The sequence below is a fragment of the Labrus mixtus genome, chromosome 15, assembly GCF_963584025.1.
Source record: "Labrus mixtus chromosome 15, fLabMix1.1, whole genome shotgun sequence".
Lineage (NCBI taxonomy): Eukaryota > Metazoa > Chordata > Actinopteri > Labriformes > Labridae > Labrus > Labrus mixtus.
In genome coordinates this window covers 6,980,848-7,006,552 of record NC_083626.1, presented here as the reverse complement: position 1 = coordinate 7,006,552, position 25,705 = coordinate 6,980,848, and the positions used below count along the sequence as shown (strand labels likewise).

Below are 25,705 nucleotides of genomic sequence, written 5' to 3'. Positions count from 1 at the left end.
TGGGTTGTCTGCTTGCCGAGGGTAAACCTTGTTAAGGTCAGGACCACGGGTGAGGCACCTGCAGGCTTCCTGCTGTTGACTGAAAATGCTCTGTGGCTTTGGGAGCTTATGTCCTATCATACGTTAGCGCCAGGAAACGAGCCAGGCGCCATATTGCATTACACCGAGACAAACAAGGGGTCCTGACCCCGTTGTTCCCTTGAATACAAATGAAAACAGCTCATTCAATACAGTTCTGACAGGACTAAAGGACATGGGAGGATTTGATCCCTTCAGAGCTGGTGTCAAACAGATTACCTTAACATTAGACATTTGTTGTTTATAATTACTGACTGCACTCATTTCAAGGATATCAACGGCACAATAACACTCTGACAGAAATATTGTAATCAATTTAAATTAATTTGAATAGCCGTCTAATTTTCTTGGTTGGTTAACGTTGAAACATGAAATCTTACCATCTATTTTATCTCCATTGATTGACTTCAACTTCACTCTGTATCAGAGAGGTTTTAGATCCACTTAATATTGATAAAGTAAAAAGATTTTTGTATTGCCAAAAAGAGCTCAACTACTGTGTTGTAGCTAGTAGGAGTATCTATAATGCTTATCCCGTTCCAGGTCATGTGGGCTCGAGCCAATCTCAGCTGTCATTGGACGAGAGGCAGGGTACACCCTGGACCTGGTCGTCACAGTTAGTCTATCACAGGGCTGACTTACAGCAAACAAGTAGGCACACTCACATTCACACCTACGGGCAATTTAGAGCCGTCAATCAACCTGACAGGCACGTCTTTGGACTGTGGGAGGAAGCCGGACAACCAGGAGCGAACCACCTCATTCTTCTATTTGTGGTACAATTACAACTTGCTGTTATAATTCTGTTCCTGCACATTGTAATTCTTCAACTTCTAATTATCTGTACACTTTGCAGTATGTACAGCTAAAGCATGTCTGTTTGTTAAGAGAAAAAAAAAAGGGTTTCTCCTCTTGTGCTTCTTCAGGCTCCTCTTTTTTTTAATCTGTTAAAGTTTTTATTTTAAATGTAAATCCCTCTAAAACAAAGGTGTGATTTCTGGTCTTATTGGGCTGTATCGAATGGATTAAAATAAGTAATTGAGGTCACAGCTGAAATCTCAAAGACGGTGCATTGATAGATACCTCTTAAGGTAAATGAGAAAATATATGTTGTTGTACTGCGGGTGAACTGAACCATGACAGAAAAGGTGGAAAGAAAGCTACGAGCAATTTATGGAAATGAATCAGAAGCAGCATGCATAAAGTGGCCGGCACTGTAACAAATGACTGCTGCTGCTTTTTAAGTCATGTGTAACTACTGTACAAGAGCATTTGCATATTCAACACAGCACAGATGAAAGAGGTTTTTTATTTTGTTCATTACGTGTGCAGCCGCTCATGTTCTCGGTCACAATGCCACGGAAGTTCCAGAAGCCCGGCTCGCAGCGGTCACATTTCTGCCCCCCGACGCCCGGCTTACAGGAGCACTGACCGCTGGCTGGATCACATGTTTCTTTGTAGGAGCCGTGGACGTTACACTGACAGGTACCTGAGGAATAAGAGCAACATGGTTGTTACTTCTGACTTCATACATCGCCTCACAAAGCATATCTACAACAGCTGAATACTAGAGATGCATGCTAGGCTCATTAGCCCTATTCCATTTCTAAAAAAGTGGATGAAGTGCTTCTAGGTGAATCTCCTTGACTAAATCTCTGCATGTCCTTATTTCTTACTCTGCATTTTCTCCATCTACACTGTATCCCCTCACTAACAGCTTGATGCAGCATTTTCTCCCCCATCTCTGTGCATCATCAGATGGAGAGATTCTTCTGTTGATATGGTGCAACATTATCATAATTATTCTTTGGATTACGATGAAACGTTTTCCACTCTGCAACTTTGGCACTGTAATTGCAGTCAAGGACAATAAGCCCCCGTATACCATATGCTGAAATAGCCCGATAGTATCTAAGACTACTTTTCTGTGTGCACATAACAAACTGAGGACCTCGTGGGAGGTTATCGAGGGTTCAAGCAGGACTAAGCAGGGGTCTTACTGGGACATCCGGCCAGTCCGACTCCCAAAGCGGTCGTCGAGTTGTCGAGGCAGCAGCCGTATATAGACAGACTGCAGTGCTGGGGTTCTGTCAGCTCAGGAAGAGATGTGTGTGCAATCACTGATGAGGAGGAAAACCAAAAAAAAAAGGGAGGGGAGATGGGAGATGGCACAAGGAGAGAAAGAAGAACACCAACATATTAGTGATTATGTTAGTAAGGGGCGGTGAATTAGACAATACAATCTCCCGGCAAAACTTTTTCCCCCGACAATGAGATTGGCTGGAGGGCTAAAGGTGGAGAGGCTGGCAACCGGCTTCAAGATAACAATTCTATTTGCTACTTCCTCCACAATGGCTCAAAATCAGGGGGAAAATGATGCCATTACCTCCAGTGAAAACAAACAATGGCGTCGCTGGTGAATGAGCAGCGGCTGACATTTACCACCTACTAGGAGGCATGTTCTCTTCATTTGTTCTTGTCTTCTATTACAGAAATGCGCTGCTGCCCTACAACCTCCTCCCCCCCGCTAAAAAAAGGAAAAGAAAGCCTGCTGCATAATGTGAAGGAATGTGCCAAGCAGTTTTTCTGCCTGTTGGAGAGCTCCTTTGTCTAAGGATGCAGCAGGCTTCAAACTAGCGTGACAGCTCAGAGAAAAGAAAAACATTCAACAAAATATGCTCCCAAAAAGTTGGCCTTTCTCCAGAAATTGGAAGAGAACAACAAAACGTACAGCGGGAAGGGAAAGTGTTTCTTTTTTTTTAGTGGCCGAGGCAGAAATATCATTGTTTAAATTCTCTCCAGGCTTTGCAGTGAAAAGTAAAGTTGTAGAGATAGAGAGCAGAATTCTCTCCCTCCCCTTTTATTTCTCTCTGTCTCTCTCTATTCCCCTCCCGATTGCTTTCTCTTGTGTTGCTCATTTGGAGTTTGGAGGCTGGAGATACCGGGGCCATAAATCAAACTGTTACTGGTGTGGATATGAGCCTCAGCCTAATGGTGATGACTCGGCTCGCTCTTTTTCCAGTGCTTTCCCACTCCAGAGATGGGCTTTGGACACAGTTCATTTAACTTGCCACTTTCCAGCGCTCCACACGGCTATCTGTACTGAGCCTATTAGGACAAGGAGAACTTTTAATTTCATATGTTCTTCCACCCTTCAAGGGTTTTTCCTCTTCACTGGCCATTGTCTGGCACAATGCAGTTCAGCTGTGATGTGCTATATTACCCTCACACTTCCATGGTCTGCTGCTGCGCTTTCTCCCCTGCTGCGATTGTAACTCGTCTTTAACGTTCCTGCGAGGGCACATCTGCACATGTTTGTTTGCTTTACTTGTAAAACTATTTTCTTGTTGAACTGAAATCCCTGAGCCGGACACTTGAGTTCACAGGCAGCTATAACGGGAGGATTGAAATGCTACAGGAGGTGAACTTGACATATGTATATGCAGAACATGACATTTTTGACATTGCATAAAAAAGATGCAACATGCTTCGCCTGTAAATAAAGAATGCATGGAGCCAACAAGAAGTCACTCATTGGTTTGTGGCTTCAGTTTTGAAGCCTTGAGTTTGGCACGTTGGCCTTTGACATCTTGTGTACATGGAGTCTGAAGCGACAATATTTAAAATGAGGTTGAACACTAACTATGGAAAAAGTCAGCAAACACATGCAAAACCACTACATATGATGCTCAAAGAACCACAACACTATGGCTCCCAAAGATATACTTATCTGCTACATGCTTCAAAGAACACAATGCAGGCTCTGCATCAGGTGCTGCAGCAGCGGGCTCAAAACATTGTGTTTTTGAATGCATGTAGCAAATAAATAAGTTTGTCTTTGGGAGCCATAGTGTTCTGAGTCCCTGAACAACAACTCTGCCATCTTAGTTGATAGTTTGCAATGACAGGGCTACAACTAATTATTATTTTACTTTTGCATTCATCTGCTGATTGATTTGACAAATAACTGATTTGTCATCTATTCTATAAATATGTCATTAAATTAATTAAGGCAGCATTAACATTCTGGCTTGTATAAGAGGATAGAAGGGGGGAAGGGAATGGGATTTGTTTGTGTCTTATTCATTTTGTATGTTAAGTACTTATTGTTCATTTTGTTAACTTATCGAAATAATCATAAAAAATGTCATAAAGTGGAGAAGAAATGGAAGCTCCTGATAGCTTTAGCGGTCGTGTTTGGTGAACAGTGTAGAGAGGCTGTAATCTTTGAAGACTGACGGCACTGATGACACGTTATTCTCCACTCTCTCATCACTGTTTCTGACTCTATCTGCTGTCCTCTCAAATAAAGCCCCAATTATCATCTGAAAAAACATCTATTCTTCAGAGCCCAAGGTGACATCTTCAAAGCTCATTCGTCAAACCAGCAGTTACTCTGAACCTCAGACTTCTCATTTGCAAAATGACAAAATGCATTAGGTCCTTATATTTCAGAAAACCAAACAAAAATGTGTGATACTTTTGCTTAAACAATCAAGGATCAATCACTGCAGCTCTGGTATAAAGACTTTCCAGTCACACAGTCGCACGCCTTGAAGCCTTCTTTGCTTTGGTGTCTATTTGACACTGAACTGGACCAAGATGGACAAAATCCACATCATGCTTTGGAGGAGAACACTTGAAACGGGCAACCTGTGATGCTGGACCTTAGGAAAAAAATCCAGGTTTCAGACATTCCAGACTGGCTTCAGTTACAACACTGAGGTGCTTTGACCACTTCCTATACATAGTCCATGATCAGAACCTTTAAAAAAAAACAAAAAAAACAAGGTTGCTTTCATGCTCAGCTCCAGAGAGCTCGCATGTTCTTTTAAAGTTGAGGAGTTGAGGTCAAATGAAGTTTCTCCTTTTACATAGTTAAATGTGGAGGGCAGTGAAATTCCCCAAGATCTGAGTTTTTCCATTTGCCGACAAGAGAGGGAGACTTCAGAGCTGTGGTATAGCCATAGAGAAAAAAAAGAAGGATTGATTAACCATGGATGGAGGGGAAGCGTGACAGTCAGTGCCCAAGGAGGCCGACTTAGGAAGGGGAGAAGAATCTGCAGGGATGTGTGAAAACACTGACGGCTCCCTCTTTCGCACTCTCTGCTCAACTCTCTCCTTTCTCTCTTTTTTTTTTTTTTTTTTTTCAGGCCCAGGGGGAATCAAACAGGCTGGAATGATCACATGAAATCCCTTAAGTGCCTTTTGCCTTGCTCCCCTTGGCATGTTTTAGCATCGGAGCAAAAACCTTTCATAGCCATGGAGAGGAAGACGGCTAACCTTTGCTACTTAACGGCTGATCAGGACGAATATTTTGACTGATAAAATGCCGTTCATTGACATGCGAAGAGAGGGTCTTTTTTTTATGCAAGTGAGTGGGCTAAAGCACTATCCCGAGGGGGTTAAGGAGCAAGCTTGTGAGGACAAGTTTAATGGTTTGAATTGTAAGAATGTCCGGGCAGAGAAAATGAATCATTATTGCTGTCAGCTCACTTCATGCATGAGCCAATGAGAACGATTCTTAAACTCTACACACCAGCCGGGCCTCAGAGGACCGGACAGTTTCAAAATAAGAACGGGAGGATTGCTAAAAAAAGCTGCAAGTGGGGTTGAGTCAACCATCCCTGAGCAAATTACACAAAGATACACATCATATTGATCCCTCTTCATTTCATTTGCTTACAGTTAGAGTGGTTTCAGAGCAGAGAGACAGCAGAATTATATTCCAACTGCGGACTATTACGAGCACATCGATGGATGAAATGAGAGGAGAGATGGGATGTCAATGATCATGAGACTTGGTGAGGGTGCTTCTGCACACTTTAATGACATTGACTGTGAGTGGTGTAATGTACCGACCTGCACAGGGTCCCTGATTCAGGATCAACACGTGCTCTTGTTTCTCACATCTGGCCTTCTTCAGCTCACACTCATTGTCGTAGGTTTTTCCGTCTGAGGCACAAACCTAAAAAAAGGAACACAGATTATTCAGTTACACAACGTTTGATTTCTCTGCTCTTTTTTCAGTTTCACCCACTTTATTAAAATGATACTGATGTAGTCACATGATATCTAAGCAACCGTTTTATTTTGATACTCAAGAAAAGTCAAAACTTTACGACTAGGAGGCGACTTCTAAAATAACGAGAAGTTCTTTTTAATAAACCTCTGAACTGATTCATCCCTGAGTTACTGTGAAGTTCCTCTTTTTAAGGGGAAAAACATGTCAACAGAAGTATGAATCTGGTGCTTGTGTGCTTTGTCTTGACAGAAGAAAAGGGCATCGTTTGTGTTATTGCTGCGTTGTTTTGAAGGCAGCCGTACCAAGTTGGGCAGCACAGTCCGGCAGCTGAAGTCACAGACGCATCGATCGTCCTCGGCGTCCTCGTCCCACGAGCCTCCAAACGTGCGACAGCGGTCCTGTTCGCAGCTCTCCAAGCCCGAGCCTGACCCCCCTGAGCCGCAGTCTGCATTTTAAACACACCATATATACACAACATCATTAATAAAACATACAAACACACACACAGGAGATGCCTCTTTACCTGCGACTCAGGGAGAAGCAGCGTCCTACTTTCAATCCCAAATGTTTTCACTGAGGACGTCACAAAGTTAGAGAAATGCACATCTCCCTCACGAACCAAAGGCTTCTGGTAGAACAAGATAATGACCGACTGTGAAGAGGGCGAGAGATCGACTAAATAAATTAGACGCAGCATCTCTGAACAACCAGCGAGGCATCCTTTTCATTTCAATTAAAATCAGAGACAAAAAAGGGAGGGAATTATTAACTCTGGCCTCCGAGTGTGCAGAGAGAGTTGGTGGTTTATGGGTGCCTGCTTCCTGATATAAGAATACGACTAATTGCAAAGTGTTCTGTAAAAATCTAATTATCGCCGGAGACTTTAAACAAAGTTGTTCCAGCAAACTTTGTGACCCTGGAAGGCCTTTTGTTTGCTCTAAAAAGTGCTCTTCACTAGATAGGAGGAGGAGGAGAGCGGCTCCAGCTGACCTTATGTTCCTGGAAAAAAAAAGAAACAAGGCCAAAGTCAGTCCCTTAGTCTCTGTCTAGGAGGACTGTTGATAGCTTATAAACTGACTCTTAAGAACTCATCTTAAGGACCACATAAGACCGGTTTGAGCTTCTTTACAGGCTCCCAGCGTTTAAGAAATTACTGATTACTTTTACGGTTTGTATGGCCAGTCTCCCTGCAGCACCTCTGATCTCTTAGCTCTGTGCACATACTGGTTGGTATTTCAAGAGAGCTGCATTTAGTTTCTGGTCTCGAGTCTCTGGAACAGTAAGGAAATAATGTTGCCTGAGACAGTGATCCCCTTTGAAGTTTAGATTTTACTTCAGTTTTAATCTTTTCAAATTGAATCATTGCTTTGAATAAAGTCATTATTCTATACTTTATTTTTGTCTAACTGGTGTAGGTATCTGTTTTTCCTATTAAACCTGATCATTTCATCACTCGCCTTTCTCATTTTGCTGTGATTGTGAAGCATTTTGTTACATTCATTACAAAACTGCACCAAAAATCAGAGTCAGGATATGAATCAGAATTTGGGTCCTTTGTAAAGTGAGAGTACTTTTACAAGAAATTAGACTTGGTGTATACTTAGAATTAAACATATAAAGCAAGTAAAGTAGTAACAAACAGTTAATCTATTACACTTTTCCTTTATACATTTTACACGGTTTCATAGTGAGTGAGATGATTGGCTGTTCAAAGACAAGAGGAAACACTACAGCATTTACTGGATGAGATCCGCAAAGTAAAACATAGGTACTGCTGTGTCCACAGGGGGCGCCAACATCAACGCATACTAAGAGTTCAAAAGTGCTGTATGGATTATTTTGATTTTTCTGTTAATATTTTCTTTTTTTTTTTAAACTTGTGCAAACTTCAGTACAAGGAAGTAAGGAAGCCAAACTTTTAAAACACTACCTGAAGGGGTAAAAAAAGAAAGAAAAGAAAACGAAAGCATTTCCAGGGAGACTTTTCGCAGTTTCACTTATGAAAAACAAATGGAAGGCTGGTGCAGAGTGCAGGCACAGAAAAGGGGGAGGATCCCGCTTTTGAAGTAGCAAATTTCACCTACAGTGGAACTCCTGAGGGAGATTAGGTGAATGTTTGTGAAGGCAGGGAACGAAAGCAGTCAGCACGTAAGATGGAGAGAATGTCAGACAGAGAGAGAGAGAGAGAGAGAGAGAGAGAGAGAGAGAGAGAGAGAGAGAGAGAGAGAGAGAGAGGCACCCTGGGGGGCTGGCAGAAAGTTCATTTGAAACAAATTTGTTATTCAAAAACTGGAATGCAGTCCAACTAAAAGCTCCCAGCACAGCCCCAAGTCTGAAAAAACATCAGGTAATCAGGATGTTTCTTTCCTCCGCCCGTCTACTTTCAGGGCTCATTCAACTCTCCGTATTGATGTTCCTTCCTCTAATGGTGAAATCAATGTCGCTGTGATGGAGGTGCCACTTAGCATAACCCATCCTCGAAAGTAGATTATGGAGCAGGTCACAGTGCAGGGGAGGGGCAGCGCAGATGAAGCCCTGGCTGTTCTTTGATATGGGTCATAAGCAATGGGCTGTGACAGCTTTGAGTGGTCGATACAGTGGAGCGGCCTTCACTTCATTAGCAGAGGAGCTGGAGCTTTGTGTAGACTTTCAGATGCCACAACCCCCCCCCCCCCCCCCCCCCCCCCCACCACAAAGCATCAGGACTTGTTAGGGACTCACTCTGTCTTCATTTTAAAACGGGCAGAACCTCAAAGCCTAATCCTTTTTCTCTTGGATTAGCTAGTGCCGCTATTTATCGATCGTGAACCACAAGCCAAGTTAAACACGACATTTTGTTACGGGAGCTAATGCACAGGCTAATGACTTCCTGCGGCCAATGAAAGAACGGCAGGTAAAGACAGGTTCACTTCAGATGTTACCTTAAGACTGTAAAAAAGAAGTGGACAAAGTCATCATGACATCACCCATTGGTCTTTTTCTGAGCTTAGAAGATTGGGATAGTTGCCAACGCCATGTGTTCTTTATGAGCTAGAAGAGAGCGTATCTGGATGACAGGTTGGATTAGCATTGTCACTGAGTGTGCCCACTGGAAGCGTCCAATCCACATGGGGTTGCACCGCCCTACTCCGCTGGTCACTTGAATTTAGGAGTAGAGTCTTTTCAAAGAAACGAGCTCTCACAAGCATTATTTCACTCAGGAGAGACAAGTGAATGAAGAGAATATTCAGTATTGAACATCTTATATAATTATATGATGATATGTCTTGACAGAAGATATGGGGCTCTGCACGGAGATTTTCTAATCGACTGATGACTGCACTCAGCGGCAGCAGGATAAATCCCCACGTGGAGTCCAGACACTGGTGGTGGTGGCTGATGACTTGCTGAGACCAGATGGCTGATGATTCTGTGAAGACTGGGCGGTGATGGGGAGGTGGAAGGGCGTGTGTAACAGCAGCAGGAAGGAACTAACGGCATGAGAGAATCCAGTTTAAAAATAGAGCAGAAAGATGAAACGCTAACGAGGAAGGGTAAGACATCACGCTATTGGATGAATGAGACCAGCCGATTTCCCAATAACATCCTCGGACGATGACAGCAGGAAGTGTGAGTTATTATGCAATGAAAGGGACGAGTGAGCAATGATCGACGACCTTGAATGCAAAGTGTATTCATCCTTCCTGTGTGAACTTACGCTAAAGCTTTCTTTTCTAAACACTTTATCGTAGATTTCTTTGTTTGGATAGTTTTGAAATACTGGGAGAGAAAAGGTGCGATACGGTATCCCAGCATGCTTTGAGCAGCAAAACCGTTGCAGTACACAATGAATGGGGGCAAACTGTTAACTGCATCTGTTTGCTTTCAGTGGGTACACACCTTTATATCACATGACTAGATGTCATGGTAGGGACTCGTCAATCACAGGCTGCCACACTCACATTTATTTAAGTGTGCCTTGCAATTACATTTATTTTGGCCGCCTGCTGGTCATCAGTAATAATGCAGTTTTAAGGCCCTTTTGCATTGGTTTCAATTTCTGATACTAAGATGCTATGCCCACTTCTTATATAAAGTCAAAGTCAAGAAAGCTGATGGTATAAGATGAGAAAGAGATTGAATAAAAAGAGCTGCAGCTCTGGCTGTTGGCCACCTGTATCTGTATACTGTACGCCAGCTGAGAGAGACACATGAAAAGGAATATGCAGGAGTAGCACATTTATATTCTGCTCAGGCCCTCACACAGAGACGAGATAAATAAATAAAAGAGGTAAGACATTAGAATGGAATAAATAAAAGTGAAGGGCGAAGGGGGGTCCTAATTAGCTGTTGCTCTTTGATGCGCCCGCCACCCGCGCTGCCTGTGAACCTTTCAATTAATACATCCCCAGCTAAGATGGCTGCATCAGCTATTCTCTCTGCACTGCCCATCTATTCCCTTTTTTACTCAATCATGTCATAAGCTGGAGTCTATTTAGCCAACGGAGCTCCATTAAGAAGACAGAATTCAGCGGGAGAGAGAAGAAGAAAAAGGAAATGAGTAGCATAAGAATAATGTCCAGGAAAGAGCGAGAGGGAAGAAACATTTGACAGAGGAAATAATACTAAAAGTGATGGAGAGCATGCCGCTGTCATGAATGTATAGGAGAGAGGGGAAGAGGAAGCGGGGGGATCGGTGGAGGAGGGAGCAGAAAATGTGTGTGATGGACAGGGATGTAGATGTTCGGTCAACTAGACAGTCAAGATATCACGTCAACAGCGGATTGGCCGATATTCACCTGCGCGGATGTCAACTGAAACATCTATCACTCCAAGCAAATCCTCTCTGATTGTGGCGTGTGTCAAGAGCGAAGATCGAAAATGACAATGGCCTTTGCCAAAGGATGAAGCGGGGCATGATTTGCATTTGTTTTCGCTCCATCTATCAGTCGCACCACTTGACATTAGTGACAGCGTGTTAGTCCAAATAAAGTCGGGTTAGATAGAGAGGGATAGAGCGTCACGCCCGGAGGGGAGGAGGGATGAAGATGGAAGAAGGAGAAAAAGAAGCTTTGGTGCCTCAACAGAAGGTTACCGCACCGGTGATGGATGGAGCATGAAGGGAAAAAAAAAAAAATCTGCTGATCTCACTGAATGAGCTCTTTTCCCAAACAGACCCCTGCTTTGCTCTTTCTCTCTCATCATGCCCTCTCTTTTATGATCCGATCGATGTGAGGAGCAGGGTGTGCATGGAGCATCACGGTGTGATCCTGCGCTCATAATCTTGTTTATTAAATGTCTATTCAATTAAAAAAAAAAAAAAAAAGGGGCCCGGGCACCCGTAGGTGATGCACTGCTCTCAGTCGCTACTTTGTCAGTGTCGGGAAAAGGAGCTGAGGCCAGGCCTACCGGAGTGTGAAATTAAACAGGTGATAAATTTCCCTGTATGGCTAACAGTGGGAACACTGTCATTTTTCATTACTGTTAAACAAAAGGCGGAAGAAAACAACTTCCATTTTTATGCTCTGTGCCCCCCTCCCCCCCAGCAAGACTAATGAGGATGGTTTTTAAGTCAGGTCTACGTAAGCGAATAAATCACATGTTCACTTCCTCTCTGGGCTTATCTTAGATTTGAAGTATGGAGAGGGGGGTTGTTCACTACACTGATGTAGAGCTCTGCTGCTGTCTACAGAAAAATACAGTCTTTGCTCTTATATTTTCTGACAGAGTGCCATGTGTCACAATATATACTCCCAATTTTGCCAAAAATTGAATATATCAACAACAAATACTTCCTGCTATATGTCGCATAAAAGAAATACCCCTCAGCCAACCACAGATATTTCAAGGGGAAAAAAACAGCAACTTGGTTTTGATCGTTTTACAATCACAGCAGACTTCCTGTGGAGGGTCTGGGTCAGATTCGAGGGGGCTGAAACGACCGAGGACGGAGCCTTCAGAATATGACCAGGCGTGTTGTCACCCCTGGGGTGAAATCCATCGATTGCAGACGATCCCATCTCCACCCCTATCTGCGAAAACATCGGTGCCCCTTTTGTCAAGAGGCACAATTTTGACAGAGAACAGTGCAAAATGGATAGAGACGTGAGTGGGTGGGATGGCGAGGAACGGCAGGGGAGTGCAAAAAAGAAGATTCTATTGTGTAAGCCTGATGGTTTCTCTGAATCGAAATGAGCAAGTGATGAAAAAAAAAAGGGGAGGATGTTCAGAGACAGTGTGAGGGGAGAATAAAATAGAAAAAGTAAGCCATCAGACATCACAAGTGAAGCAGTGCCCTTGGGGAAGTAGAGGAGAGCATTTTCATCTATATCTACTGTATATATACCAGACACCCAACAGACTGAGCACAGAGCGCGTCTGTCTGCATCATGTGCATACAGACTCACATTTCTTCATGCTCTACATACAAAAAGGGTCACTCGTCTCAGTCAATGAAACAATGTTAAATCGAGCAAAAGAAGCTTCAGTGGCACGATTCTCCCAACATGCCCAGGGCCAGAACTGTAGACAATGGTAGAGGGGACGAGAGATTACGGAGAAAATAGAAAAGAAAGGAACACCTCTGGCTAGCAATCAAAATGGAAGAGGATTCCTCTCATATCTGTGTTTTCTGTCCTCCATCTCCCCCCTCTCTTCTTCTCTCCAGCCATCCCTCCTGCTGGCAGGTGTAATCTGCTCCCCTTCACACCTTGTCAGAGGATGACTATGATCCCTGTGATGACCCAGCACCCACAGGGGGGAGGGGGGGGGGAGGGGGGGATGGCAGACAACCCTGATGCATGACAAGCAGAGGTTGGCATTTCGCTCCCCCCCCCACCCCCCCCCAAAAGACGGGCCGAGCGAGGGACTGAAATATTCTGCCTCGGTCTGTCAGCGCTGATCAAGATATGATTTGCACGGTGAATTAGTTCTCATTTATTCATGATGCGGAGGAACCAAGGAGCTACAGGCGTACAAATCAGAGATCGTCACATTAGCTGCCATCGGTCACACTTAAGAGCATAATTGGACAGAAGGGCTTGAGTAAGTGTTTACCGCTGATTCTCATATAAGACACAAACAGCCATGTGATGGTGCTCTTATAGCTCTTATTTAAGAAAGAGAAAAACGACCACATATCAAGGTTTAACTTTTCATCAACTATACTGTTGTTGCTCAATTAGAGTCTTCAATCATTTACACTGTTTTATTATTAAGTGATAGGTAACTGCTTGTAAAACTTACTGTAGGGCTGCGTTGGAGTGATCATTTATAATCTTAGTTCCGATCTCCGCTATCATCCTACATGACTCTCAGGTTTCACCTTTCAGAGCTTGTTTATGTGCTGACTGTCAAAATGTGATACATACAGTATATTTCCAGTTATGTTACCACCATTTTCAGGTTATTATTTTTTCAGAGTAGGTAATAAAGTTGGACTTTGAGCTAATCGGCAGCAGCTCAGCTAGCAGCCCCAAAAGCCTCATCAATGAACACTGGGGGGCAGACACCATTTGTTGACAAAAAGCTAAAAGCAGAATTGCAGAAATTTCACTGATACAATGTACTGATTTTTCTTAACTGATTATATTTTCATTGTAGACTTTAAGGAGTCAGTCTTATATATTTCCACCGTATATTTTCCAATAAAGTTTGCTAAGAAGATGATTAGTTTAATGCCTGATAGGTCGCTGTAATGCTTTGTGCTTACAGTGTATAAAACAAACAGCAGAGCATCAGAAGAGAGAACATGAGAAAACACTGAGGTTTTTCTTTTACTAAAATGTGGTAATAAATAATAAAACAGGATGAATTAGAATAAAAGGGCATGAGCCTCGGTCTATAAAACTTTAAGGTAAATTAAGAACCTGGCAGCTGGGAAGAAATGAAGTGTAATAGATGGACAAACAAGACCGCCAGAGCATGAAAATATTGCTTCTAAACCTCACAGCTGACCTGAACTTAATCACCCAGACTTAATTCCTGCTCATGTAAAAGGTTCTGTTGTATGACTTTGACTTCATGTCTTGCTACACTCGCCTGTTGGCATGCGGCTGGTGGCATATGCAACCATTATAAAAGTCCACAGATGACTGGATTCTGTGCCACAGGTCAGTTGATAAAGATAATTACACCATTTCAATGGCCGATTGGTTAACATAATTACACCATTTCAAAGTCCATTTCCTACCTTCATCACAGCTGCCGGGCTTGGCCACATCAATCCTCCTCTTCTGCATGCAGGACGACAGACGGAGCTCGCACTCGCTGTTGTAGGTGGTGCCATCGCTTCCGCACACCGCTGAGAAGGCCTCGCCTGGGCACAGTGGGCACTCACACTTATTCTGGACACACCGGGCTCCCCAGGCACAAACTGTGTTGCCGCATGTCTCTGGATTACACACAGAACAGAGGGACCAGTCAAAAAACAGGATTGGTCAATACAGAAAACTAAAATATTCATGCTGTTGCTTTGCTGTGTTTTACTCACAACAATCCTTAAAATGCATCTTTGACATCATTTTTATACAAGCCATATCTGACCCGTTTGGTTCTTCTTGTTAAAATATCCCCCTCTAAAAACTGACACAAACTTACTCCCTCAGTAATTCCACATCTGAGTATCTTGCATTTCAAAGAGGTAGTTAGAATATGAGCCGCCTGCCTGCAGCTGTGTGATGTGGAGTCTACTTGTATTCTTTTTTATCCACATTTAATTTATAGCTAGGGAAGAAAAGAACTTCACAGATCATGCATTTTTCTTTTTCTTTCTTTCTTTGATCACACTAGGACTCGTGCATATGCCAGAAATCATTTATACTCCGAGTTTGATGTTGGGGAAAACGACACGCTGGTAGGATTAGACAGAAATATAGTATAACTGTACGACTGCAGAACTTACTGCACTCTCCCTGGCTGACCACTCGGATGTCCGTCTGTTCATTGCAGGCCTGAACGTGCAGGTCGCACTCGCTCTGGTAGGTGATGCCATCGCTGCCGCACACAGGCTGGTGGGAGTTCACACACTCCGATGGACACACACACATCCCGCTCTGGGCATCGCAGATTGCACCGAATGAGCAGTTGGCACAAGCTTCATCTAGATGGAGATAGGAGGGGTGAAAAGGCTTAGTGCTTACATTAATGTGTGTTTGTATGTGTGGATTTAAGGTGTTTTACAACTTGGTAAGGCAGAAATAACAAAAAATATATTAAATGACATTATCCCCCCTTTTAAAACACCCCTTGTGGTCTAAATGAAACATCTGTGCTGTGCTTTGGTCAAAATATAACATGAATCAAGCACCAGAGGAGGTTTGTGACCCTGTATAAACCAGCTCTCTCAGAACGCTCCGTTTTGGTGTGTGTGTCTCTTTAAATGCAACGAGCCACATTTGAAATGGAGCATTTTCCTCTGTGTTGTAAGACTAATGCAGACCACAAACAAAGGACTGGATGGGTTTATTTCACAGTTTGTGGGTCAGTAGACACTCAGGTTACCCAAATATATCTTCAAAAACAATAAAAGTGGATTTTTCATAATATGTCCCCTTTAATATAAGCCGTGTATTGATATGAATCTTCCTATATGATCATGACACAGAGATTAGAAGTCAGTTTATTGTGTTTTATTTTATTTAAAGGGACAGTGCAGAATATATTGCTATATTTTCTTTGATTTGATTTAAAGCATTTTTTCTCAAAACTGTCAAAGTGATGAGAGAATACCAACATGCAAATAAATACGTCAATAAACATTTTATAAAAACATATTTCAAGAGAACGTTTACTTTCAATCGTCCTGATCATTTTGGTACAAAACAGTTTGATTATGACAAACAGGTTTTGTATTTAATCCATCTCCCTCTTGACGCGCTGTTTGACTGAAAGCAGATACATAAAGGGTAGTGACGCAAAGTTTCCACACTAAGTTCAGAGGGAGTGTGAAACTTTATTTCAGAGTCCACCTGTGGCAGATTCACTATATTTGAAGTGCTTTTGAAAGGCTCACACCTATCTATTAAAAGGCGTCACGGTCCACATGCATGACAGAGCTAAAAAACCAAACCATGAAATCCAAAAAAAAATCCTCTCCGCTGATAGAATTCTACTGAGGCAGATCTGAGGACGAGGATAAAAAAAAAAAAAAAAAAAGTGAGAGCGCTGAAAAGTTCCCCGGTGCACATTGGACTCCTCGCTGAAGGAATTTTGAACCATCCCCAAACCAACTCCGTCTGGAGCTGAAACTAAATAACTGAACTCAAAGAGCTTCAGACACTCTGCAGAGAAAGACGAGGATGCCAGAAGGACGGCTATCTCTGCAGTCCATCACTCAGGACTTTACAGAGAAGTGGTCAAAAACTGAAGACACTCCTGAGAAAAAAAAACATGTGACACGTCTGGCAAACACCAGTTAATGACCCTGAAAGCCTGAAAGAAAGATTCTGTGCTACGACCAGAAAAAGAATTGAACTCTTTGACCTGAAAGCCGGCTGCTTTATAAAAGCCAGGTACTGCTGTGTGTGGGGAAGCCATGGTGCCAGTGTTATCTTTTTGGGGACACTTCCTGGTGAGAGATGTCACACTTCTCCGGCTGTATTTATCACTCTACTGTAGGTAAGGTTGTTCATATCTGCTCGTGAATAGACTGAATAAGGGACGTTCTTTGTGTGATTTCTCACCGAAAAGCAGCTCTACAATCCCCAATAAACCAGGAGTGCTTTGGAGAATTTGCCTTTTACTTGGCGGATTACTCTTGCATCACCTCTTGAGGAATTGCCTGCTTCAGGACGGCAAAGTGTTTTCCCTGAAGAAATTGGCGAGGCAGGATCAGGCATGTTGAGGGTACAGGCTGATTGCTGATGTCACAGGGGGACATGAAACAAATAAAGGGCCAACGTGAGGTCTTGAGGTAAGACGAACTAGTCTGTCTACGAGGCTGGCAGAAGATAAACCTCTCCCTCTGACACCAATTACACCTGGAGGATTGCATTAGCTCGCTGTATCGCATTCAATTAGTGGCAGGCTAATAACGTCTGCTGATTAAGCACTAATTGAGAGAGGCTAGGCTGGAACCCTCCACATTATTAATCTGTTTATTACTCTTTTAAGGTCTTTTATTTCCTTCCTCTCTCCATCTAATGCTGGCATCCACTCCCTGCACAGATTAAGAGCCCTGACTGTGAACTGGGTATGGCAATGAAGGACATTTAACATACAGTATATTGCCTGTAGAAGGATTATATAATGTATATTATTAAAATGACAAATGTCCTGTTATAATGTATAGAAAACGACATGTATTTTGGCAGCCAGAAGGAATATTTCATGTACATTTTCTAAGTTTAATTTTGGCCTGGGGCTGGCCCTCAATTTGGTTCAACCTCAGTTTCAATTAAGCCTGCTGTACTGTACGGTATGCCTGAATGACAAAAAGGTGCAAAGGTTTAAAAATGCAGTAGATTGCTTCAGCCTGAAGCTGCCAGCTTGACTGTAATATTTCTGTTATCTTTCCAGGAAAATGTGCCTTTTTAAAGTATGTCCACTTTGAGTGCATGTTTTTCAATTAATGGTTTCAAAGAGATGGAATGTACATTCTAAAACATATATGTGTGCTGCTGCAACAACAACAACAACAACAACAACGATAGTCCATCCGACATTTCACCTGAAACCCTGTTTTAGATTACATCTATCTGTTTGAAGCCAACAGATTCAATTTAAACAACAGGTCATCTTGTCCCTTAGGAGGAGATTTTCACTGCTATCAAACTGAACATTTTCTGTTTTTATGGGTTCTTCTGTGTTTTAAAACGTAAAAATCAGATCCAACACAGAAAGGTAACACTCACTAACTGGTTAAGACATTAGTAAACCAGCAACCCCCCCAAAATAAAAATGCTGTTACTGTCAATAGAGTCTGATGGCTCTGAAGAGAGTGTGGCAGCTGTTTTGTAGAGATCATTTGTGATGTGTTGGCAGACAGACAGCTTTTTTTTTAGCAATCCAAGCCTGTCAGTGTTAAAAATAAGGACTTTCAAAAGATCTTTTTTGATTGGGCCTTTTGCTTTGAGAGATAACATTGTAGCCATTAGAGCCTGTCTTATAGTTGAAGTTTTGTTATCAGGTCATTCCAAAAGTTTGGTATCTATTCTTCATTAAGCACACCCAATATGTCAAAAGTTTTAATTAGCTTTAAAACAACCTGAATTCCACTTAAGTACCCCAGGGTCCAATGTTATTTTAGACAATAATGGGCTTCCAATTTTGTGGCCACAGTGTGGGGGGTAAGTCATTTCCTGTTCCAACATGACAATACTCTGTGCTCGAGGGCATGTCCATGAAAAAAAAAAAGATTCAGAGTTTGGCATAGAGGAAACTGTGCTGGCCGGCACATAGCCATCCAACTCTTTTGGGATTAATTGGAAATCCAAATGTGAGCCAGGCCTCCGAATAAGTGGCAGACCTCGCTAAAGCTCCCGTTTGGTGGATGGGAGAAAATCCCTGCAAGCATGTTCCAAAATCTTATGGAGAGTCTCCCAGAAGAGTGGAGGTTGTTTTTGGCTGAATATTGATGTCCGTGATTTCAGTTCGAGGTGCTGAATTTCACATTTGAGCGAAATATGTTGGATTTGTATATCCTGTTGGCCAAGTACCTTAAAATTGACCATTTCGGACTCAGACTAAGAAATAATCTACCGTCTGTGAACATGTTGCTCCTTCTATCAAGACAGCTCAAGTGGCTTTAAAAATTGTGGATGCAAAAAATTAAGGAAGAAGCTTTATATGGCTTGTTGGTGTTGTTGGAGCAGCTTTATATCAGGAAATGAGTGTTGTCCTTTATCAGGCCCTGTGTCCTGATAGCAGCCCTGCTTCTTTATCAGCTCTTGCCCCTCACCACCTGGCTCTTCACACTGCCCTGATCCCCCAGACAACATGCATCGTCACACAGCAGAAAGAGGCATTTCAAAGCCTGGGAGAGAGAGGGAGATTTGTCACCATTACCGCTAATCTTAAGGCGTCCAGCTCTGTCATCTTACTTTGAGCCATTTCCAAGTCTGTCATCACTGATTTTAAGTTTCAGGGTAAAAAAAAACAAAAAACGGTCTCTTTCTAAAAGAAGACAACTTCACACACATAAGAAGTTCAGCCTTTGAGGTAGAAATGTCTGTCAGGCATTAACATACATTCTCACAGTGTTAAAATAGTTTCACATCATTAGAAACTGGGATCTTATTTAAATACCTTTCATGTCCTTATATGGAAAAAAACCCTCTTCTACCTAAAAAAAAAGTCACCATAACACAGTGTGTCCAATTTCAAAGAAGGGAGCCTTATCTTGCCAGGACTTATGAAATCAAATATAAACTGTATCCCAAAAATGTCACTGTAAAATAAATTTAAATGCTAATAGTAACCCAATGAAACCCACGTAACCACCAGATTGCAGCCCAAAACTGGAACAAACTGTGACCCGCTTTGGCCTATAAATGCTTGCCAGTTTTGGAAATATTTTAGCCGTGTGCAGACCCACTGAGAATCGACTACACTCAGCAACACTTGGGCAAGCTTGAGCCAGCACTGGCATCAAGATAAGTGGACTCGGGATGATATTCGCATGCTATTCATCACAGAACTGGCACAAGCCTGGCAACAAGACGTGCTAAATTTAGGTTCCTGCTTGGCCGACCCATTTAGATACTTGGCAAATATATATTTCTAAAAATCTGAAGCAGATCTTTATAGATTGAATTCAAGATTGACTTTATGTAAGATATGGTGGGATCTGAAAATGTGTTAAGTGATTTCAAAATGTTTTTTTTCTACCAACCTCCCCCGTTTAAAAAAGCTATCAGTTGAACCAGAAACTAAAGTGTCAGAGCAGCAGATTTGTTTATAGTCACGGGACTTTTTATACCATAATAATGTAATGTAAATAGCAGGATAACTGAAAGAAGGTGTATTTTCACACTGAGTCTCCGTACTGTATATGAGTTCAACCATCTCTGTATTTCTAATTTGACCTTCACCAAACCCGGATTTACATCTTTTTGAATGCTGAGGACTAGAATTAAGTCAATGTCCCCAGGATTTGAGGAGAACTGCTGTTGGTTCTTGCAGTATGACGGCTTCTGTTTTAGTGTCTGGTGGCAGTATTCGTGGTTTTTGGTAGTGAGAGTGTGAAATACGAGGTAGGTTGGTAGAAAAAGTGGCCTTGAAAGCATGAAGGATTGGGCCATTGAGGAGTAAAAAAAAAAAAACTAACACCCTCCAGTTTCACACCGTTTTGTTGATATCCTCAGCGGGGGGAAAAAAAGCTGAATTGCTGAGGGGGTCTGGGCGGAGTATTACCTCTGGATTAAGCAGGAAGAAGGAGGCTGGTTTGTGTTTTGAAGGCTTGTGAGCATGCCTGGGTGATAACAACTCCCCTGCCGATGCCTGGCTGCCTGCCTGCCCGGCGCGCTATTAACTCTGCTCCCGACTTCCTCTGCTCCTCCTCATCTTTTTACCTCCATCCCCTTCCTTTTTCCTGCATTTATTACTTCCCCCCCTCCCTCTTTCTCCGTCCAACCACTATCATGATGCTTGTGTGACCTATATTTCTTACTCAACTGTATATATCATTTCAAACACCTGTGGGAGAAATAAAAAGAGGAATTTGTTATTTTCCTTTCTAAAATGACTCTAGCGTCTCTGCTCTCATCTGTTTGGATAAAGTCGTACGAATGGCCCTTTTTTTCCAAGGCGACTGATATCCAGTTGGGGGGGGGTCTATTAACTGAGCGCACCTCTTCCTGCCTTACAAGGTTGCCGCCACTCAAACGCAGGAGAAGGGAAAATCTCCGAATAATAACAAATGTCACTCACATTGCTATCAGGTTTGCACCTGAGCCATATAGATAACCACCATTTTTCCAGCCCGCAGGGGAGGAAATGAAATTATGGCTGAGCCCACGAGATGCTGTAGTAAGCCACACACAAACACCCACACACACACACCCACACCCACACACACACACACACACACACACACACACACACACACACACACACACACACACACACACACACACACACACACACACACACACACACACACACACACACGCACACACAGTTAAGTAGACATGCCAAGTTATTTTTCCTTGTTGTGGCACCTCTCACCTCTCGTAGTATTGCTTGCGCTCACCTGCCTCTCTTAAGCTCCTGCTTTGGAGTCTGGAAGTCATAAATCTGACAGCTTACACATTATAGTGCATTTAGATGGAAATAACAAAACAGAAACAGAAAACAAAAAAAAATTACCTATTATGGAAGTCAGGTATATAAAGATAAAATACCTTATTGTTGCAGAATGAATGAATTAAAGTGTAGTGATCAATTGTACACAATATAATTCAAGTTCTTGCAAAATATTTATATATATTTTTTCGCTCTACTTCTTCCATTGATTGCTCAGGAATAATTGGCCCCGAAGTAGCTTAGTCTGTAGAGACTTGGATTGGTCACCGGTTCAAGTCCCAGTGCGGATCAAAGTATGGAAGTTGGTCTGGTTGCTGGAGAGGTGCCAGGTCACTTCCCAAGTTCTGCCGAGGTGTAGCAGCCCCACTCTGACATCTCTCCACTAATCCATGTCCACAGGTCTTGTTTGTGCATGTGTGTAATTCAGGTCTATATGTGTGAGAAGCATGTCTCTAAATAACAGAGTGTAAACCAGAATTTCCCCTCTGGGATTATTAAAGTATGTAAACTGTTATACCAGAGAATACAGTAAATGCAATGTCCATATTCTCAGTCAACATCTCTTTACTAATTCCATACAACAGAAACTGAACAGACATGTATATAACTAAAAAGTCAGGATTATACATTTGGTAAATAGGGTATTAAAATAAATTCTCCCTCTAACCCACACTTTCTTCAGCTGCTCTTTCCTTCAACTTTTAATCCCATAGTTCCAGCAGCACCTGATGCCAGCATATGTTCATCTCCTCTCTCTCCTTTTCTGCTCCATAAACATGTAATAGTATATCAGTGGTGGGAATGGCCTGTGATAATGAGGTGAGATAATAGCTTAAGTCAGTCAGTTGTTATGGGGCTGAATAAAGCCCAGTAAAGCTGTGCAAACAGCCCAGAAATAACCCGCATTATCATGGCCATCATTCCTCGGCCGGCTCGCGCCTGGCAAGCCAATGCCTCAGCGTTTTTATGGCACTGTAGCGCTGACGCAGGCCTGTTCCTCTGGGAGCCAAGAACCATCCATAGTGCTGGATTACAGACAGGGCCCTCCACTCCGCCAGCGCTCTGCCTCTCGCTTTTTAAAATAAAGACTATTCATTACCGCCAAGGGACCCGGGACTGCAGACCTGCCGTCTACCTGCTGTGCGGCGCACCAAATTGAGTCAGCCCGCCTGCTCACCAAACACTGCCCGTGCTCCATTTCCTGTTGGCGTACAACCTTATGTATGTGTTGGATTTCAATTTGAGAGAAAGCTGGGAAGAGACAGACGACAGATGCAGAACACGGGCAGGCAGGCAGGCAGCGAGGACCACTCCAACAAACGAACCCTGTCAGCTAATGAAATTCAAGCCATTGTGCAAAACAATCACACACAAACAACCAATAAACTGATTGCACATTTTAAGAGGGGAGAAAAACAGTGGCGTACAATTTCAGGGGAGCAAAATGAGACTAATTCAGTTGTATTGATCTATCAGCTAACTGCTCAGCTTACCCCCAAATAAAGCACCAAAGAGGCCAACTCATTCTCCTTGTTATGGTCTTTAAAATATGAGGGAATAAAAATCTATTGTCGTAAAAATTGGTGAATGAGGTTATGTGGAGTCCGGCCAAAGAGGCTAATAAGAGCTGCACTGTGTGCCCAGTGTGTGTGAAAAGAGGCTTGATGACAGACAAGAATGGGAATACTCAATCACCAATTTGAGTCGATGGAAAAATTGGTCTTTCAAGATGGCAATAAGCCCCAAGAGTATTTTACCAAGTGGGTTTATACAGCTTAAAAAATCTGTCTATGTGACAGGAGCTTGGACAGTACATCTGAAGATCTTTTTACCACTTGAAACCAAGGGACTCATGGAGCCAATTAGAGACAAGTGTGCTCTGCATTCCCTTTCCTGGAGAGTAAAGTGCATCTTTACTTATAGGGCGGAACAGGCAACAACAGGAGTGTTGGTGTTGGTAGAAAAGAGCCGAAGAAGAGCAGCAAGGAGAAGATCAAGGACAATCATTGAGTGATCTGGAAAGTCCTTGAGAGACCTGGAGGATATATGACGCATTGTTTTGACCTGAAAGTGGGAAAGCCCCCGGGGGTCAACATAGACCTAACTCCATATGTGTTTATTGTTAACGGCAGTGCATTATATTCTTTCCTCAGGGTGAATGTAGCACGATTAATTAATTTGAGCTTAATTATATTCCACAGGGCGAGCTCTTTCTCTACCTGTGAGCTGTGATTCGTATCATTTCATGACTGCACTGCAAATGATGGAATGGTTATAATGTGGAGGAACAATCAAGATGTTTAGTACACGATGCTCACTAGCAAATCATGAGTGAGGGGCATGCATGCTTTAGATAGGTAGCATCAGCTGCATCCGTTATACTTTATATTTAGTGAGACTTAACTTTTTTAGCTTTTTTCACCCCAAAGAATTCATAAACAAAAACATTTTATTTTCTGTAGCTGCTTAGGTATGAAACTTTCTTGTAGTAATTTAGCAGCACACATTTTTTTAAGGTTTATTTTGGGGCTTTTATTACTTTTATTAGAGAGACAGGACTGTGGATGGAGTCAGAAATCGAGAGAGAAAGACAGTGAGGAATGACACGCGGGAAAGGAGCCAGAGGTCGGATTCTAACCCGGGCTGCCCGCTCGGAGGACTACTTCAGTTTTTTTTTTTTTAAATCCTACTGCTCCTCTGGCCAAACATCTGAAGCCTGGGAATGATGGCAATTTAAGCCCCGCCTACAGGAAAGGGAAGAAGGACGCCCATGCAGATAGATGCTTCTTGAAAAAATGTATTTGATGTTTTCTTATTTGTTGTTCTCTGGAAAGCTACTTCATTCTTTAATGGTGTTTTATTTTGATAAGTTATTCACATTTGTAAATCTTTTAAGTTTGAAAGACATTTAGTACAGTTGTTAGGTTTGCCCCCTTTTTTGTCTCTCAAGGTCTACAGTGTGTTAAAAGTCTCTTGAGTGTCTTATTTGAAGTTCCATTTAATGATGTTGTGTTACAGGAATCTTTGTTTTTATTGCTCAGTGGACCTCCCTTGAGTTTGTACTTTTCACTTATTTCTTGTGTTGCTTTAAGATGAACATACTGTTTCTGTTATGTATTGGGTTTCTGATTTTAAATTGGTGGCGAGACAATGCAGATGTTTTTCATTTCAATGTAAGGTGGGTTACTTTAACAAGACTTTAGGGCGTTTTTACAACATGCATTTTTATACATTATGTAAGAGTTCTTTGTTGCATAAATGAGAGCACTAAAATATTCAACTACTCAATTGAATCATATTTTAAGACCTTTGTCTTTTGCCTTCTTTCTTGGTGACATGCAGGTACTCACCACAGGGTCCTTTGTGTTGGATTTGAATGGCTCTCTGCAGGGCACAACCCATCGCCCTCATCTCGCAGGGGCTGCCATAGCTGTGGCCATCGGATCCGCACACGGGGTCAGACGTTTGCGGGCAGGCCTCGGGGCACTCGCACACCGGCTCGTTGTTCTTGACCACGCACACTGCACCGTGATCGCACTCCTTATCCAAACAGGGGCTCGGTACGTTGAGATCTGAAGACCACCGGCCCAAGAGATAGAAAGCAAAAGTTAGAGTCTGGATACTGAACAGGACAGGTGCGGGAGCGGGAGGCATATCAAGTAGAGGTTGGAGAGAGGTCTGGGGGCTGGTGAGGGTGTAGGAGAAAGGGAGGTTAAAGCTTAGGAACATGGGGAACTGCAGGTTTAGTGTTAGAGAGGGTTTGGGGACAACCAAAAAAAACATGATGGAATATGCAACACAGTCCTATTCCTGTGACACCTCTGCTTCCTATGTCATTTCCTGGCCTTTGTGCGTCTCCTGAATCTTTGAAGAGTCCGCTGAATCCGGTGGCATGAGGACAGCGGATAACAACATGGCCCTGTAGCACAATACAGATGAAACAGCCTCCGAACAATGACCACACAGCGCTTTTTTTTTCTTTTCAGGCAAGTAAACGCCTGGATTAATTGACGTTCCCTATGTGCCCCTTCAAAGGCTGCCATTTGCATCTCAGTGAGAGCCACAGCTTCAGCCAGAGCTGGTTGAAGTGACACGCAGGAGTGAGAAAAAAAGGACGAGCAAGAGGGAGAGAGAGTGAGAAAATGTAGAGAAAGAATCAGCCGAATAGAAGAAAGAGCCTCTCTGCTTAATAATTCAGAAAAGGCAAGCTCCTGGGCAGAGGCAGATATGAAATGTGAACATCACAGAGAGGTGTCTGTCTCAGCCTCTCCCTCTCACGCAGCAGCTACAGCATGACTTCATTAAAACCACGACGGGATTTTGCGCCTATGATTCCCGTCAGATGGGTGTAGGCTGGGATGATAAAAAGGCGGGAGAGGA

The 25,705-nt window shown here is 42.8% G+C and overlaps 1 protein-coding gene across 9 annotated transcripts in view; it reads right to left on the bottom strand.

The window, feature by feature from the left end:
* agrn (agrin) overlaps nucleotides 1-25,705 on the bottom strand; it is a 291,135-nt gene that overhangs the window by 60,520 nt on the left and 204,910 nt on the right. For all 9 annotated transcript variants that reach the window (XM_061058541.1, XM_061058543.1, XM_061058542.1 and 6 more), the window contains 7 exons: nucleotides 24,676-24,897; nucleotides 14,985-15,182; nucleotides 14,274-14,474; nucleotides 6,406-6,548; nucleotides 5,941-6,046; nucleotides 2,079-2,198; nucleotides 1,403-1,567 (listed from right to left, as the gene is read on the bottom strand). In XM_061058541.1, the coding sequence (XP_060914524.1) occupies nucleotides 1,403-1,567; nucleotides 2,079-2,198; nucleotides 5,941-6,046; nucleotides 6,406-6,548; nucleotides 14,274-14,474; nucleotides 14,985-15,182; nucleotides 24,676-24,897 (1,155 nt within the window). The remainder of the gene's footprint in view (nucleotides 1-1,402; nucleotides 1,568-2,078; nucleotides 2,199-5,940; nucleotides 6,047-6,405; nucleotides 6,549-14,273; nucleotides 14,475-14,984; nucleotides 15,183-24,675; nucleotides 24,898-25,705) is intronic.